General features: G+C 45.5%; 2 protein-coding genes across 2 annotated transcripts; both read left to right on the top strand.

Annotated features, from left to right (window-relative positions):
* Positions 1 to 953: 953 nt before the first annotated feature.
* On the top strand, positions 954 to 12,696 carry PGD (phosphogluconate dehydrogenase). The gene is made up of 13 exons (XM_065696518.1): positions 954 to 1,038; positions 1,746 to 1,821; positions 2,220 to 2,399; positions 2,528 to 2,593; positions 3,701 to 3,819; positions 5,019 to 5,088; positions 5,421 to 5,555; positions 5,702 to 5,891; positions 9,052 to 9,182; positions 9,663 to 9,796; positions 10,153 to 10,252; positions 11,730 to 11,852; positions 12,372 to 12,696. The coding sequence occupies exons 1-13, from the start codon at positions 1,031 to 1,033 to the stop codon at positions 12,489 to 12,491; spliced, it is 1,452 nt and encodes a 483-aa protein (XP_065552590.1). The 5' UTR covers positions 954 to 1,030; the 3' UTR covers positions 12,492 to 12,696.
* Positions 12,697 to 13,524: 828 nt separating this feature from the next.
* CENPS (centromere protein S) lies at positions 13,525 to 16,725 on the top strand. Its single transcript, XM_065696519.1, has 5 exons — positions 13,525 to 13,618; positions 14,143 to 14,266; positions 14,622 to 14,655; positions 15,276 to 15,342; positions 16,377 to 16,725. The coding sequence occupies exons 1-5, from the start codon at positions 13,577 to 13,579 to the stop codon at positions 16,530 to 16,532; spliced, it is 423 nt and encodes a 140-aa protein (XP_065552591.1). The 5' UTR covers positions 13,525 to 13,576; the 3' UTR covers positions 16,533 to 16,725.
* The last annotated feature ends 713 nt before the right edge of the window (positions 16,726 to 17,438 follow it).

The following is a 17,438-nucleotide window of genomic DNA, read 5'->3' as shown; positions in this document are numbered from 1 at the left end:
AGCTCCTTGATGGCCGAATGCTGATACCAGGCTGCTGGCTGGATCTGTTCTTTATCTGAAAAGCTGTCACAAAGCTGCTGGCTTCTTGCCACTGTTGTTGATTCCTTATTTCTTTCCCAGTTCAGCACGTGAGTAACCGTTAACTTTTCTGGTTGCTCTTCTGAGAGCTTGTTTGATACTTCAGAGAAGCCACTACCTGTTCTACTGCATTCGGGCTCATTCTCACCCACAAATGGTGGATTCCCCAACATTGGATATTTAAGATTCAGCTGGACAGGGTGCTGAGACATCTAGCCTAGGTCATCCTTGCCTAGAATGGTTGGACCAGGTGATCCTTGAGGTCCCTTCTGCCCTGGGATTCTGTGAGGCTGTGATTCACTCTTAAGTGCTCAAAAATAAGGTGAACCCAAAACTTCACTGCCAGTCTTTTATGTTCAGAATATACCTTTAATAGAAAGTAAAGATGCTTAAACTGTGGATTTGCCTTGATGGGGCATCTGACTGACCCCAGCAGTGCTCAAGGCCAGGTTGGACAAGGCTTGGAGCAGCCTGCTCTGGTGGAAGGTGTTCCTGCCTGTGCTATGGAGTTGGAACTGGATGAGCTTTACGTTCCCTTCCAACCCAAACCGTGCCGTGATTCTTTCTTCCCTTAAGCCCAGTTTCAACCTCCCGCCCCGCTGACGGGCAGGTTTCCTCCCTGTTGCCCGAATTCCAGGTCGCACAAGGACGGATGGAGGGCTGGGACCACGCTCCGACCCCGGCCCCCGGCGATGGAGCTCTGTGATCACAGGAGGGCCGAGCCCGGACGCGCGGTGCCGCTGTCGGCGCCGCTGCTGCCACCACCCCGCCCGCACGCTGCCCCTTTAAGAGGGCGGGGCCACCGCCCCATCGGCCCATGGTTGGAGGGCGGGGCTCTCCGGAAGAGCCAATGGGCGCGCGTCGCTCCAGCCCGCCCCGCCCGCGCGGCTGAGGGCCCGCCGGGCTCCGTCCCGCCTCAGGCCGAGCCCCGGGAGCCGCCGCCGCCGCCGCCATGGCCGAGTGAGTGCGGGCGGGGGGGGGAGCCGAGGGGCGGCCCTGAGGGGAGCCGAGGGGCGCCGCTGCCCCGGGGCCGGTTCCGTGTCTCGGGAGGAGGGCGAGGGTGGGCCTGGGGGCGGCCGGCGGCGGGGTGGGCTCTCCCCGGCGGAGGTCCCGCGGCGGCTGAGGGGCGATGAGGAGAATGGGCCGGGAGGTTTCCTGGGGGAACCCGGGAGCGATGGGGCTGCGGGGCAGGAGCCTCGGTGCTGACCGGAGGAACAGGAGGGGTCGGGGTGGGCTTCGCTGTCCCCTGCAAGCTGAATTGGGCCGCCTCCAGCAGGGTCTCCCGTTTCCCTCTTTGCTTCCCCCGCTCCCGAATCCGAAGAGCAAACGTCTGTGGTGTCCCGACACGGTGTTCTAGCGTGAACTGCAGCGCTGCGTGCAGCAGGGACGCGTTACAGCCGCTCGCTTCGCTCTGCAGTGCTGTGGCTGGTTTCTCTTAGTGGTCCCTCGGTGTGCCGGGGTTCAGGCAGAGCTCGCGGTGAGTTGAAGCAGGTACGTGTTGGTATCTGCTCTGCCTGCTGGGCTGACTGGGAGCCACAAGATCTCTTGCTGTAATAACCTAGAGTCAGTTCACAGTGCTGCAGCCTGACGGTATGTCCTAGTGCTAATGAGACTGTATATCACTGTTAATGAGACTTACCCGGCTCTTTTCTTCTTCCGCATTCCAGAGCTGACATTGCTTTGATTGGACTGGCCGTGATGGGTCAAAACCTGATATTGAACATGAACGACCATGGCTTCGTGGTAAGCAAGGGAAACCATTGTTGAGAAAGGCAGACTTGGGATTGGAACTGAGCATTTTGTTCCTTGTGATGGTCTAATGTGTGTTGCTTCCTTCTCTTAGCTATAGCCTAGGCTGCCCTTTGTCCTGTTTGCAGAGAAAAGGAGCAGTGCAGGCCTGTACTCCACTGGCCACCCGTTGTGTTAGTTATGTATGGGTTTGTCCTGAACTGTGCTTTCGGCTTTGCCATTACTTGTAAGTTCCCAAGGCACTGGCAGACATGCTGCAGCTTCATCCCTCTGCTCTGTGTCTTTAGGGAAGGTAGAAGTGGGAGAGTACCTGATGTTGAACCTTGCTCTTGTAGCCTGAGCTAAAGGAACTGTTCTGTTGGCAGCTTTAACTTGTCTTCTTGCTCCCCCAGGTCTGTGCTTTTAACAGGACGGTTTCCAAAGTGGATGACTTTCTGGCCAATGAAGCCAAAGGTACCAAAGTGATCGGTGCGCACAGCCTGGAAGAGATGGTTTCCAAGCTAAAGAAGCCCCGTCGCATTATCTTGCTGGTGAAGGCTGGAAGTGCAGTGGATGACTTCATCAATAAATTGGTGAGGCAAACATTATTTCTACCTGTGACTTCTTGCTGTCTTTCGGAGATGTTTCCTCTGGAAACATCATCATTAAAGAGGTTTTGAATTCATGGAGAAAAACAAAATGCTGATTTCCTTTTTGACAGGTGCCGTTGCTGGAGACTGGAGACATCATAATTGATGGTGGGAATTCTGAGTATAGAGATACCACGGTAAGCATGCTTTCTGCCTGTAGCAGATGAATAAAATACATGTGATTCTTTCTGCTCTGATCGTCAGAATAGTCAGTCAATAAGATGTCATCTCCCCTCTGCTCGGGGAAGGCCAGACTGAGTTACCTCTGCAAAACTGAACTATGCAGCTTATTAAGAAGCAGTTCTTACAGTAGTTAAGAGCCATTCTATAAGTATCTTTTATAGAGTTGCCCACATCACCAAGTAATGTTTTTATTGTTATCCTTTAAGGAGTGAAGGCCAGTGGAAAATTTCCTCTTACAATCTTAAAGAGTTTTCAGGAAGATTTGAAAAGGACAATTCTAGATTTGTTGTTTTATGTCCATCCTACATGACCACGGGACAATTCAGTAAGACAGAACTGCTGGTCTGGCTGTCTTGGCAACGAAAAGAGCAGAGTGATTCTGTGTTTTTCATTTAAAAAAAAACTGAAACAAAAGTCTGCTTGTGATCAGGCTGTAACTACAGAAGTTATGTTGCATATCTGGGATGCTTACAGGAAAATACTGCATTCAAATCAGTACTTGTAAATTTTAGAAGGGGGGCTGGTATTAGTCTTTCTGCCTTGGCATCCTGCTCTTGCATAAGTGAGCTGGCCAAGCCAGAGTCAAAACCAGGCAGTAAATGAAGATTAATAATGAGGGGGCTTGCAGCTCCTCTTAGGGATCTCAGCCTGTGCTTCTCTCCCACTCAGGGAAATAGTTTCCCTTTACAGTTGTCCACGCTTGCACCTTTGCTCTGTAATGAACTCAACAACTCCACCTTGAGCCTAATCTGCCTCCCCCACAGAAGTATTACCTGACAGTGAATTCTGAGCCCTTTTCAGTCTCGGTACTGCTCTTTTCTGTCTGGTGCTTGTAAGGACTTCTTTTTCTCAGCATGCCTCTTTTGCAAGGATCCGTATCAAAGCAACAGGAAGTTTCCTAATGCTCACTTTGGTGTATGTACAAGCTTTCTCCGAGGTTGTCTTCTAGCATGTCCAAAGCAGAATTGAAAACCTGATTTTAGGTCTGAATTACTAACCCTCATTTGTAAGGCTCTGGCACTGAAAGAAATTAAATAATGCTGCTCTGCTCTTTGTTCCAGAGACGTTGTAGGGAACTACGGGCAAAGGGCATCCTGTTTGTCGGAAGTGGTGTTAGTGGTGGAGAGGAGGGTGCCAGATACGGTCCTTCACTCATGCCAGGAGGAGCCAAAGAAGCCTGGTAAGCATGAGCTAGTATATTCTCTTCAGAATGGTCTGCTAAGGTTGTCTTCTGTTCACATTGAGAGCTGAGGGAGGGAGGGAAGGAGGAGGGCGTGGGTGTGGAGAGAACAAGATATGTTGCCATCTCACTTCCTCAAAGCTCAAGATTTCTCAACCTAGCTGGAGTCATGTGGCACTGCTGGGCTTTCATGTCAGGCAGAACAAAGGCAGGTTTTTCTCCCAGCAGTCCACAGGCAAAAGTAATACCTACATGAATCTGGAGGGAGAAATGTGTGCTTACATTTTAAACAAGTACTATTTCTTGAGTATGATTTTCCTTTTGGTCCGCTACGGACTTGGAAAGCTGTTAACAATGAAACAGGCAGCAGCAAACACCCCTGCAGTCACACGCATCAAAGAAGGCTTCAGAACGTGTTTGTGCTATTGGATGCTTTGTTTTTTGGCAAGTTTCTGCCATGCTGTTTTGTACTCATGTGACTGTAAAGGACCGTACATCAATGTTCATATTAGGTTTATCCCTGGTTGCCCATTCTCTCTGTAAATGTGGAATGAAAAGGCATGCCCAGGCTTTACCTGAGCTGTAGAATCTCTTAAGTCCCTGTCCGTTTGCGTTAGCATTTCGTACCAGTATCAGCCTGTTCCGATTTGATGGCACAAATCCAGAGACAACGTAACAGTGATCTACTGTGTGATCATCTCTTTGACGTGACAGATCAGTAAAAACAGCTTCTCTTTGCCACCCTTACCTGAATATTTCCCCCCTAACCATTCCCCAGCACCCACAACCCATGTGCCACCCAGGCTCCTTTCCAAGTGATCGCTTTAGGTTGCTCCCAACTTGGCATTCTATTGCTGTCCTGTTGGGTAAGCAGTTTACTACACCTGGGAGCTTGTCCATGCCAAAGGCTCCTAATTCCTGCAGTAATGCAGAGAACTGTATCCTGACTTGCATTCATGGAGTTTCTTCCCTCCTTTCCTCCAGATCACCCTGGATTTTTCTTGTGGCTGTAGAACAGAAAGGGATACCTTTTATTTGATGTTGCTCTGTGGTGGGTATCTGCCTGCCAGCATACCCTCACCCCGGGCTGCCTGTTGGCAGGTTACAGAAAGCTGTATCATACCAATGGATTGTTTTACACTTCTTTTGGTGTTTGTGTCCTCTGCCTATCTGCTGAGGCATATTATTTCTCCCTACAGGCCCCACATCAAGACCATATTTCAAAGCATTGCTGCTAAAGTGGGATCTGGGGAGCCTTGTTGTGACTGGGTAAATATTTATTTGATACTGTCCTTAACTTGTGGTTAGATCCATGCTTAGGTTGTTGAAATGTACATGTGTTTGTTCTTAATAAAACCAGAAACATCAGTGGGTTGATTTTCTGGCTGACTGTGTTCAGTTCAGATCTACCATCTCTGATAATTTAGCCCATAAAATGGAAAGACATGCTGGGGGACCTAGATGGGTCTGTGAACTCGGTGTTTTCAGTTGGTGCTGGGTTTCCTTCCTTCCTTCGGGCAGAAGGAAGCCAGAGGCAGGTATGAAATGCTGCACGTGGTGACAGCGCTGTTGCTGATTGCATTTTTGATGTTTCCTGACAGGTTGGAGATGAGGGTGCTGGACACTTTGTGAAGATGGTGCACAATGGGATTGAATATGGAGACATGCAGCTGATCTGTGAGGCCTATCAGCTGATGAAAGATGTGCTGGGCATGGAGCATGATGAGATGTCCAAGGTGAGCTGTAGTTTGTAGTGTCTTGCCGTCTTGAGCCATAGTGGCTGTCTGCTGGTGAGGGAGGCAGCTGGGTATGGGTAAACCTGCTGTATATACATGAAGTCTGTTTTTCTGACGTGTCTTCTGCACTTTTCCTCCGCTTCCAGGTATTTCAGGAATGGAATAAGACAGAGCTGGACTCTTTCCTGATTGAAATCACAGCCAATATTCTCAAATTCAAAGACAGTGATGGCAAGTACCTCCTCCCAAAGATCAAGGACAGTGCTGGACAAAAAGGCACAGGGAAGTGGACAGCCATTTCTGCCCTGGAGTACGGAGTCCCTGTCACACTCATAGGTAACCAGTTCCTTGGTCTGCCCTTGTCTTTCCTGCCTGTGTGTTATGAGCATGGTAATAGGTAACCTCAGAAATGAGCCCATGCTAGGGCTTGGTGCACAGAAGCAGCTCTTCTCCCTGTAGCAGTTGCAGTCTTGTGGCCCTTGAGAGCTGTTACTGCCTTTTTTTGCTGGGCTTTTTTACCTTGTTACCCTCAAATGTCAGTGCCACTGTTACCATGCCTTTGTCCATAGTATCTTCACAGTGCTGACCATGACTTGGTGATGTGTTGTGCTTGAAGTGGCATTAATCAATGAGTCCCTCTCAATAATCCTCCACCTTATCTGCTACTCCAAAGCCCATCAGAGCCTTAGAAATGTTAAAAATTAAGAAAAAAGGCAGGACAGCTTCAAAACCCTATTGCTTGGCCACTGCTTAATAAGTACCTAGATGTTTCTTAAAGGCATAAGGATTATTTTTGAGATATCCACCTAAATCTTCTGTTTCTATGTTTCAGTATAACTTGGCTAACCCAGCATTAATGTGACTAAACAGGAACACAAGGGCAGGGCTGCAGTACGGTTTGGAAGCACAGACGAATTATTTGAGGAGAGTGGCAGTTTTTCCACCACAACAGTCGATTGTGGTGTTTCTTTATATGCTTGGAGTGCTGCTGGTTTCTGTTTTGTGGCAAATGAAGCTTTTGATCCAAAGCCAAGCTAATGATGGAAATGTATTTTGTAATGGCTTTGAATTATATCCCTAAAGTGTGAGAACTTACCTGCTCATGCACGTGTCTAACAGTCGTGTGAACTACCTTTTTATCTTAATGGCCTCTGAACAGAATTGTGACGCAGGAGTAGTAATACATCTGCAATGCATTCAGAATGCTCTCTTACCACAGGTCCAATGTAGTCTTTCCTGTTGAGAAAATAAGATGACTTGACAGGTTCTTTGCTCTTGAATTGGCTTTACTTTTCAAGCTTTCACTACCTCTTTTTCCTTTGCCTTAGCTGGTCAAGTCCTTTTGCATTAGAAAAATACAAAATACAAATATAGCTGCAGAAAACCTGTATTCAGCAGGCTAATAGAGAGTAACTGCAGTAATAACCATCAGAGAAACATGGCTGTGTTCCAAGGGCATATTTTTATAAAGCAAGTTTAGTAAATGGCTTTACTATTTTACTACAGCTACAATATTTCAGTTCTAGGCTTGAAACAGTGTTTCTCACGTGTGCTGTGAATGTTCTTCCCTTTGGGTTTTTTGTGCAGATTAAGGGTGGAGGAGACACTCCCTCCTCAGCGCTCTGCAGCACCAGCGGAGCTCTGTTGGGTAACGATGCGTTGATAGGGACGGACGTGCAATAGCCCTTGTGCAAACACGGCTGCTCTTAGGGCAGCTGCTGTCTGGTTTGACTGCACACTCATAACTTGCAGGCTTCTGGTAAAAGCAGAGTCATGCTGCTCCTGTTTTTTCCTGGTTCCCCCCCACTTCTCCCCAGCGTAGAAGGAAGTTTATGCAGAAATGGAGAAGAGGCAGGTCTGATTTTCATACAACCTATTTATCCTACTGCAGGGAGCGTCCAGAATCTTGGGAAAACATTATTTGCTTGTCTTTTTTTATTTGGTTTTTTTGTGGGTTGTTTTTTGTTTGGTGGGGTTAGGTTTTTTGTTTAATTTTTGTAATTCTTGATTCACTTAAAGGTGGTGTCCTGGGTTCAGCAGTAGCAGTTGTTTTTCTCCTTCTTAGTAGCTGGTGCAATGCTGTGGTTTTGATTTTTTGGCCTGGGAACAATGCAGATAACACTGATGTTTTTAGTTGCTGCTCAAATGTTTGGTCTGGCCAAGGACTTTCTGAGCCTCATGCTCTGCCAGGGAGGAGGGGAGGCTGGGAGGAAGCAGAGACAGGACACCTGACCCAAGCTAGCCAAAGAGGTATTCCATACCACAGCATGTCATGCCCAGGATGTAAGAGAGAGTTACCCGGAAGGGCTGGGACTGCAGGGTTGGACGAGGTATCGGTCGGTGCTCGGCTGGAGGGAGTGGGGCGAGTTACTGGTCGGCTGGTGTTGAGGTGTTGTATTCTTTCCTCTTGTTATTACCTTTATCATTATTATTATTGGTGGTAGCAGTAGTGATTTGTGTTATACCTTAGTTACTAAACTGTTCTTATCTCAACCCGTGGGAGTTGCATTCTTTTCGATTCTCCTCTCCGTCCCTCCAGGAGCAGGGGGAGGGTAAGAAGGGGGGGGAGTGAGTGAACGAGCTTTGTGGTTGGGTTTAAACCACGACAGGTGGAAAAACAGTTCCCTATGAAGACTACAATAAACTTGATTGCTTTCCTTCTATCAGTCCCTGGAAAGGAAATTTCCACACACAACCCCTCCTACACACACCCCCCCACCCCCACCACAGCCACCCATTTAACAATACCATCTTCAATCACAAATAAATACCACTTAAACCAGCATGATTAGGGATTGACTGAGCCAGATCAAGAGATTGGCATTCAGGCTTTCTGTTTAGGAGCTGAAGGTACTGCTTGGCTAAGTCTTCAGCCCTGATAAATGACATTTATTAACCTACTTAGTGATGTTATAAAACTTTCTTATGGGCTTCTGAATACCAGTGGTGTGGGCCTACCAGATTAGAAAAACTTATTTCCTCTTGTAAGTTAACCAGCTGACTTATTCTTGGTTTTAATCGCTTTTATTTTGTGTGCATTTCAAAGCTGATCTAGTTAATGTGAATTGCCATTTATGCAACAGCTTTTTATCTTCAAACAATACAATACTTGGTGAAGTCTTCAGCCTTGCCTGTTCCTAGACTGCAGCATAAGTGTCTTTTATAGATAGGAAGAGATTTTAAAGTAAAGTCTTAAAATATCAAGAGCTGTTGGAGATCCCTGAAGATAAATTTTCATGTGGATAACTTGTGATTTTGTTCTTAATCATTTGAAAGCTGTATCAGTGACTATATACCCAGGGGTTATGCTGAGTGACAGTTTGGTCCCTCAGACATGCTGTTCAAATAATTCAGTGTACATCTCTCTTCCCATGTGACTGCTTCACTGTGTATGTGGCTCATCGTTCAGTGGTGCCTCTCACTGTGTGTTTGAGAACAAGCAGCTCAGACCTTAACAGCGGTGCTGAATTTTCTCCCTTTTTCTCCCTCTCTTAAGGTGAAGCTGTGTTTGCACGGTGCCTGTCGTCCCTCAAGGATGAGAGAGTACAGGCCAGTAAGCTGCTGCATGGGCCTAAAACAAAGCAGTTCAGTGGGAACAAGGAGGCCTTTCTGGAGGACATACGCAAGGTGAGGCATTGTGCTTGCCAGAGTGCTGTATTACAGCTGCATATGAAAGCAGGTTTTGGGGTGCTGTAAGCCCTAGTGAGGAGCTCCTGTGTTTACATTTCATGACAGTTGGTTCCTGCTTTCAGCTGGTTCATGGTGCATTGTGGTGTCCACAAAGCGACCAATTCCTTTCCTGTCCAAGAATAGTCGTGAAGGAATTCAAGTCTAAGCCACAGTAGGCAGTGACAACTACCTGTGGTGCAGAGCTTACTTTTTTGCCCCTCAAGACTCTTATCTTTGTAATGGGGACGATGGCTTTTGGTGTGTCTCTGTTGAGACCAAACTCTCCAGCAATTAGAAAGGATATTTTGGTTCTCAGCTGGAATGTGGCTACTGTACTGATCCTTGATGAGATGTGGACTAACAGAACATGCAGGCTGTGAAGTTTCTCATTCAGCTTTGTGGAACTTCACTTGGAATGTGACTTCTTTATTTTTTTAGGCCCTGTATGCTTCCAAGATTATCTCATATGCTCAAGGCTTCATGCTGCTGAGACAAGCAGCCAAAGAATTTGGCTGGACACTGAATTACGGTGGCATTGCACTGATGTGGAGGGGCGGCTGCATCATCAGAAGGTAATTAAGATGAGATGGTGATGTAGTTACTGAGGGGAGGAGTGCAGGCAATTTCAGTCTAGCATCTCATAAACTACAAACCCAAAGGTTTTCTGGGAAAATCCGTGGAGTTAATCTGTTGATAAGATACTGAGAGGCTGTGTTTAGATGGCACTGAAGGTTACCAGGTAAAGCCAGTTTTCTGTTGGCTTTTTCTACCAGTACAGATTTTCTTCAGTCTTTGCTTTGTTTGCATCTTTGTCAATATTTAGAATCTGAATCTGGCTGAGTCACATTTTGACACTGTAAGTTTTGGATTCTGGGCCTTTGTTAGAAGCTGTGAAATTTTATTCCTGGTTTACATGTGTTCTGCCTAGTGTATTCCTGGGAAAAATCAAAGATGCTTTTGATCGAAACCCTGAGCTCCAGAACTTGCTGTTGGATAATTTCTTTAAGACAGCTGTTGAAAACTGTCAGGTGAGTTCCTACTTCCTCAGCTTCTTTCCCAGGAGTTACCTTCACAAGTATATTTAGACTGAGAAATGAAAAGGTAGAGAACACCCTTGAAACCTATTTATATTGCATCCTTAATCCGAAAGATCTCTAAACAATCCTTAAGCTCTTTGGGACGGTATATTTGTATGCACATAATGTATGGGTGTAGGAATTCTTCAACTATGGCTTCAAGGTACCCTTGTTTAGTAGAAATTATCAGTCTTGGAGGATCAGGACAGGAAAAAATTGGAGCTGGTTGAAATAGATCAAGGAGGTTACAGATGAGGCAGGCTGTACTGAGACACAGATTAGAATATGACCATATACGAGGATTAGTGACCTGTCCTTGAAAAAATGCCTACCAAGGCCTCCTGCCTTCGTTTCTTCAAACAGTTGGAGAATGTTAGTTATAAATGAATGGGAAAAAGAAGGGGAGGGTTCATTACTTGAAGCACTACTTCATAAATAAGCATCCAGATACACCAAGTAATGAACTGAGGCTTTGTATGATGTTGCCAGGTGTATTCATACTGTCAACCTAAAGGTAATATGGGGGGAAATGAACAGAGTCCTTGTTGTGTCATGGTTCTCTTTCATACTAGCCAGGCTACTGTTAGAGAATCAAGGTTTCCATTTTAGTGTTACAGAAAAGCTTTAGGCAGAAATGTAGCAATTCCAAAGAAGCACAGTGAGCTAGAAATGTCTAGCCTGTGTGAACATTCTCATCCCTGCCCTGTCTTGGGTGCCTGCCATGCGCTTAGATGTCAGTTTTGCCAGAGTATAAAGCTCTGCTCTATAACCATTGTTTGCAGCAGCACCAAAATAACAGTGTTCGAGACCCACTGTTCATTAGACCTAGGTCTGTCCAAACAGTGTCCTGATTTGTATGGAATCAAAAGGCTCCATCCAAAGAACTAAAACCAGATTATCTGCTCAACAAGTAAGTCATATATTATCAGTCATAATTCTTTTAACTAAAACTGAATATTCTGTGCAGGTTGCTAGATCAGATGTACAGTTAAATGAGGATTATCCACATGTCTGTTTGGAGTATTGTTCTGACATCTTATGCCTTTGGGCAGGCTTTGTGCTGTGCTTGATGAGAGGTCCTGGAAGTACCTCAGAGTTTGCTCAATGTGTTCCCCACTGTGTTCATGTTTTTGGGATGCACTGACTATATTTATGTGAAACAACAACATTCATGCTCAAGGCTGTGGTTTGATGGCACATGGAGTGTATGTCTGCACCTTATTGTCCTCATTGTTAACTCTTTCTTACTTGCTGCTATTTTGGATCAACCTTTTTTCATGTAAAATTGGGAATTTGCTGAGACTTGGTCATTAGATTTCATGTAATGTGACATAGCAAATGCTGTGATACTAGAATAGTTCATAGCCTGCACATACCTCTGAGCAAGCACTGATTAAGTTCTGCCCCCGGCCCTTTTCCTCTCTTCCAGGACTCCTGGAGACGTGTGATCAGTACTGGAGTACAGATTGGCATCCCTATGCCCTGCTTCACCACAGCACTTTCTTTTTATGATGGATACAGGCATGAAATATTACCAGCTAACCTGATTCAGGTAGGTACCTGAAATAGTGTAGCAGGTCTTTTGGCTGCTGCAGTATCATCATGTTGTTACTTAAATACTGGTCTAAAGGCCATGATGGTGATATGTCCTAATCACTTCATTGTAAAGATAAAGGTATCGATTGCCTAATACAATTCTGCTAAACCTGGAATTCCTGGCAATAAAATACAGTGAGACTGAAGATACTGATATGACAATGTCCAGCATGTGTTAGTATTCCATCTTTGAACCAAGAGTAACATATCTTTGCATGAAAATCCTTCATAAAGAAGTATCTTTGAACCTTTGGATGCAAGTACTTAACTTATGCAGAATGCATAATTACTGGATATTAGTAACTGTTTCATTGCAGTGGTTTTGCTAATAATGAGAAAATAAGTTTGATTGCTATAATACAGGAGTCAGAGCTTATTTCTAGTATTTCTAGAGTCAAGTATCAGTAGGTACAGCTTCTGGTACTCATATGACTGTGATATTCATGTGCCTGTTTTGTGTGTGTTCTTATTCTAGGCTCAGCGTGATTACTTTGGTGCACATACATATGAGCTGTTATTGAAGCCGGGTGTATTTGTCCATACTAACTGGACAGGCCATGGAGGAAGCGTGTCCTCTTCTGCCTACAATGTGTAATAGAAATCATTCCTCTTGAAGCCAAGATACTGTAGATCTCAGATGTTCCTCCTAGAAGATCACTTTTTACTGTACCGTGCTAGAACTTGTGTTTAGACACTTTTGTAATAACTTGTGGGTATATTTCATATATATATCTATATATATATAACATAAGAAAGCTAAATAAATTAGCTAATAAATGCATTGAGGTGTTATATTTCCACTGCTGCTGGCCAAAACTGGCTAAAATGTCTTTGTGCGTTATTTAATAGCATGCACTTTATAACGATAATATTTTTACTGCATTATAGTGCATAAACTCACAGGGATCAAGATAGAGATGACTGTGTTCCCACAGCTGATAAAGTGGAGACAGGCAGACAGCACAGTGACACTGCGCATGATTCCAGGCAGGTAAAGGCCTGGTTTGGCTGCTATTAAAGATGAATTCCTTGGCGCTCACCTGCACACAAGTCTTCCACACCGTGAGCTCCGTTTGTTCTCCGGTATGGAGTGGGATGGATCATGGGGTCAGGATATTCCTGTCACCAAGTCAGTCTCCCTGCCAGCTGTGGTTCCCAGTTTTAAGCTCTGGCATAAACTCTTGCCATAGCTGTTTTCCCTCATCTCCCTGCTGCTTTTCCTCCTCTTCCCATGGGGCAGTTGAAGATACCCTGCAAAACTGCCTGTGTTTTATATCCCCTTCCTGCAGTGCCGCTCCCATCGTCAGGCAGGAAAATTCACCCGGGTGCCTAATTTCTAAGCTAAATCTGCCTTATTTCAGTTTAAAACCATTCCCGTGCGCCTTTTACTTTCCCTCACAACCTCTGAAGTGTTCAGTTTTGTGCTGTGCACTGATTCTTCTGTTCATTTTTTGCTCCATTTACTTCTAAGACACCTGCCTATTGCCTGAATACCTCCATAGTTAGATAAAGGTTACTTCAAAGCAACTTTTGTGCAGGTTCTGTTGTAAAACGTAGACGTTCTATCAAGCGTGCGGCAAATGGCAGGCGACAGCCGTAGAGCGTCTCCCTCAGCGCGGCCCCTTCCCTCAGCCGCAGCCCCGCCCGGCCGCGCTGGGCGGGAAACGCCGCCGGGCCGCCATGGAGGCGGCGGGCGGTGAGGAGCGGCTCCTGTACACCCAGGTACGGTGGGGCTGGCGTCCCGGCCCCGCTCCTGCCGTGCTGGGCTGGCCCCGGCGCCAACGGGGAGGGATCCGGCCGGGACAAGGTGGAGCCCGGGGGGTGGGAGGAGGAGTGTGGTGAGGGGGTGGTGTGGGCCGGTGAACGGTAAATGTGGTGTTCTGGGGTGCGTTGGGGTCTGCAAATGGTCGCTTATCGTAGAATCCTAGAACGGGTTGGGTTGAAGGGACCCTAAAGCTCATCCAGCTCCAACCACGGGCAGGGACCCCTTCCACTGGAGCAGCTTGCTCCAAGCCCCTGTGTCCAACCTGGCCTTGAGCACTGCCAGGGATGGGGCAGCCACAGCTTCTCTGGGCACCCTGTGCCAGCGCCTCAGCACCCTCACAGGGAAGAGCTTCTGCCTAAGAGCTCAGCTCAGTCTCCCCTCGGGCAGTTTCTTTTTGCGTCCTTTTGAAGAGTTTTAGTGATTTACGCAGGAGGCAGTGTCTCAGCCTGCAGAGAACTGACCTGTGCTTGCGTCCTTTCAGAGGCTGAAGGCTGCGGTTCACTACACAGTTGGCTGCCTGTGTCAGGAGGTTGCAGAAGATAAAGACGTGCAATTCAGCAAACAAACCATTGCAGCTATTTCGGAGATCACCTTCAGGCAGTGTGGTACCGAAGTTTGCACATTAGCGATCTGTTTAAGAGCAATTACGGGAGAAATAACGCTTTGAAAACATAGCGCTGGAGCTCGGCATTGCTGGGGCACTCTTTTCTTGCGTTGCATCTTTAAAAGTATGAGAAGTGACTGCTTTTCAGTCCTGGAAAAAGCATTTAAATGGGTGTGGAAATAGTGTGTGGGCCCCCTGCCTCTGCAAGAGTGGCGTGTAGTAACAAGTTATGGTCACTTTGCATTACTAACTTGGGTAATTCGTAGTTAACGCCTTTGTAACAGCTAGAACCGTGTTATTTATCTCTTCTGCTCAGAGTTAGCCTTTTAATATATGTGGTGTCTTTGTTTCTCCAGAGAACTTTGCAAAAGACCTTGAAGTGTTTGCAAGGTAGGTACTGGAACACTTGGTTGCTGCAAAGGCTTCAGCTCCAGTTACTGGATAATCTGTAAAATACATTTTAGAATTCAAGTTTTAAGGGGTTCTGTTGGCTGACAAGTAGTGGCTGTGAAGTTAGGAAATAGATAATTACCTTGTAGGTTCTCCTTGATGTTGGAAGTTCATCTATGTGGTACATAAATGAACTGTTTAGACTACTGCCTGTATCTAATTGTCAAATGCATTGATACATAGCGGTACTGGATGGTTTGGGAGTGACAGATGCTTACTAGTATGCCTGTGTTTCGTCTGGTTCGTCCAGGGAGATAAGGGAATGTTTTAAGGAGTCAACACAGTGATATACTTGGCAAGTTAAGAGGGAACGGACCAGTGTTGCTTGAAGTTGTGGTTGCTGAATTCCATGTTTTTTACACAGGAAGTGTGGGAATTTAGGTGTGCACATACAAATGTGTAAACCAGGTTTTTGCATGTTAGAGTTGGAAAAGATAGGCATGTTTGGTTTACTGGGTCCCTATCAAGCCCTTTTAGTTAGTGTGCTGAATCAGATGCTGTAAGGCCTCTTACAACCACTGTGGGCAAACACATCAAGGGGTGTTTTTAATTTTATGCAGGCATGCAAAACGAAGCACAGTCACTACAGAAGATGTGAAGCTTTTGGCTAGGAGGAGCAGTTGCTTGGTGAGCTTCACTGTATTTTGTCTTGCACTACTCTTAAAATGATTGCCTAGTTCCTAAGAGCATTTGAATGAAGGCTATAGAGGATGAAGCAACTGTTGCTTAAGCAATTTCACTGGATTATTGATGATGAGGGGCACAATCCAGTGATTTTTAACTTTTCATCTTATTTTCCTTCATGACGCTATGCCTCACTGTGGGAATACAGGTCTCATAGCAATTCAAGCAGCAATGTCCTGGTTGCAATAGGGCTGCTTACGTTCCATGTACAGAGTGCAATAGACAGACACATTGCAACATTGTCCGTCTTGGAAGTAATTCACTTGGGTTTTTTCCCTAATGTTGTGTTCCTTTCTTATTTTTTTTAGCCTAAGGTCAGGAATACCTTTAGTATTTAGTAAATACTTCAGGATTTAGACAGCCTGAGGTGCCAAGTTTCATAACTTCAATACAGGGATGATTCACTTTATTGTATTCTCTCATGTGCTGCTCTGTATGATGTTCATTGACTTAAATTCACTAATCTGACATACCTGTAAGTCCTTCCATGAAGAATATTTCCAATACTAATTTTAGATTTGTGTGAGGAGAGTTTTTCGTTCCACATGTGATTTGAACTATACAACATCAACTTCCCTGAGAAGGCACAGGAAAAGCTGGAGCTGAATTTTGTGTTCTAAACAATTGTGTGCTCTTTGTGTCAAGTGAGTGCACAGGAATCTTGTAGTGGTTTTGTACTCAGGTTATATCCTGGCAAACTACAACTCTTGAGTAACTGCTGCTGTTGCTCTCTCGGTTCCAGACATGGATGTATCATACATTTATGAACCCTTGCCAGGGCATTTCAGTATTTGAGGATGTCCAGCTTAGACTGAGGGCTTTGTGTAAGAATTAAAACTAATTGATGTTTGTTAGCTTTTTTGGAGTTTGTCTTCTTTGGAGTAAGATTTTGCCCTGTTAGTTTCTCTTAAATATTTCTGATTTCTCTGGAATAAATTTATGTCTTAGTAAGTAACTGATTAGTTTACTGTTCACAGCTCAAGTATATCACCAAGAAGAGTGAAGAGCTTGCGTTAAATAACATGGAGCAAAAGGAGAAGAAGAAAAAGAAGTCCAGTGCAGTTAAGGAAGGAAGAACTTCTGGGGAACATGAAGCAGCTGTGACTGAAAGTGAAGATTACAACATGGAATGACTTACCTTTCAAGTAATGTCTCTGGTCATTTTCTCTTACTGTCCTAGAGGGACCAGTTAGACTACTAGAGATTCCTCTTGCAGGTTAGCAATGGTAATGAATGTTTAGGCTTTTAGGTGAACACAATTTTTTTTTGTTCCAAAACTGGAAAGTCTGTCAGAATTCAGTAAAGCTTACAGCCAAAATGCCTTAACTGCTCACAAAAAGGCAGATTACTGTTATTAGAAAGAAAATTCTTTACAGTTTAAAGCAGAACATTCTCACTGACCAGAATACCTCAGTATGTGCAATGGCCTCCATGCTCTTCCTTGGTTTCTCCAGTAACTGATTTCTTTCTTTTTTCCATTTTTGCTTAATGTATTTTATTTTTGGTTAGTTGCCATATTTCTCACTTGTTGTCTTGACAGTTAAAACACAGAATCATAGAATAGCTAGAGCTGGAAAGGACCGCAAGCTCATCCAGTTCCAACCCCCCTGCTATAGGCAGGGACACCTCACACTAAACCATCCCACACAAGGCTTCATCCAACCAGGCCTTGAACACTGCCAGGGATGGAGCACTCACAACCTCCCTGGGCAACCCATTCCAGTGCCTCAGCACCCTAACAGGAAAGAATTTCCTCCTTATATCCAATCTAAACTTCCCCTGTTTAAGTTTTAACCCGTTACCCCTTGTCCTGTCACTACAGTCCCTGACGAAGAGTCCCTCCCCAGCATCCCCACAGGCCCCCTTCAGACACTGGAAGGCTGCTATGAGGTCTCCACGCAGCCTTCTCTTCTCCAGGCTGAACAGCCCCAACTTCCTCAGCCTGTCTTCATACGGGAGGTGCTCCAGTCCCCTGATCATCCTCGTGGCCCTCCTCTGGACTTGTTCCAGCAGTTCCATGTCCTTCTTATGTTGAGGAC

This window comes from Lathamus discolor, chromosome 16 (genome assembly GCF_037157495.1).
Source record: "Lathamus discolor isolate bLatDis1 chromosome 16, bLatDis1.hap1, whole genome shotgun sequence".
Taxonomy (NCBI): domain Eukaryota; kingdom Metazoa; phylum Chordata; class Aves; order Psittaciformes; family Psittacidae; genus Lathamus; species Lathamus discolor.
The sequence above is the reverse complement of the archived record's forward strand: the minus strand, read 5'-3'. Positions and strand labels throughout refer to the sequence as shown.

Coding starts and splice junctions, on each gene's coding strand:
- PGD (XM_065696518.1), top strand. Junction 5,556..5,701: donor AGCATGATGAGATGTCCAAG/GTGAGCTGTAGT, acceptor CTCCGCTTCCAG/GTATTTCAGGAATGGAATAA. Junction 10,253..11,729: donor CAGCTGTTGAAAACTGTCAG/GTGAGTTCCTAC, acceptor CCTCTCTTCCAG/GACTCCTGGAGACGTGTGAT.
- CENPS (XM_065696519.1), top strand. CDS start 13,577: ATGGAGGCGGCGGGCGGTGAGGAGCGGCTCCTGTACACCCAG. Junction 13,619..14,142: donor AGCGGCTCCTGTACACCCAG/GTACGGTGGGGC, acceptor GCGTCCTTTCAG/AGGCTGAAGGCTGCGGTTCA. Junction 14,267..14,621: donor GATCACCTTCAGGCAGTGTG/GTACCGAAGTTT, acceptor TTGTTTCTCCAG/AGAACTTTGCAAAAGACCTT.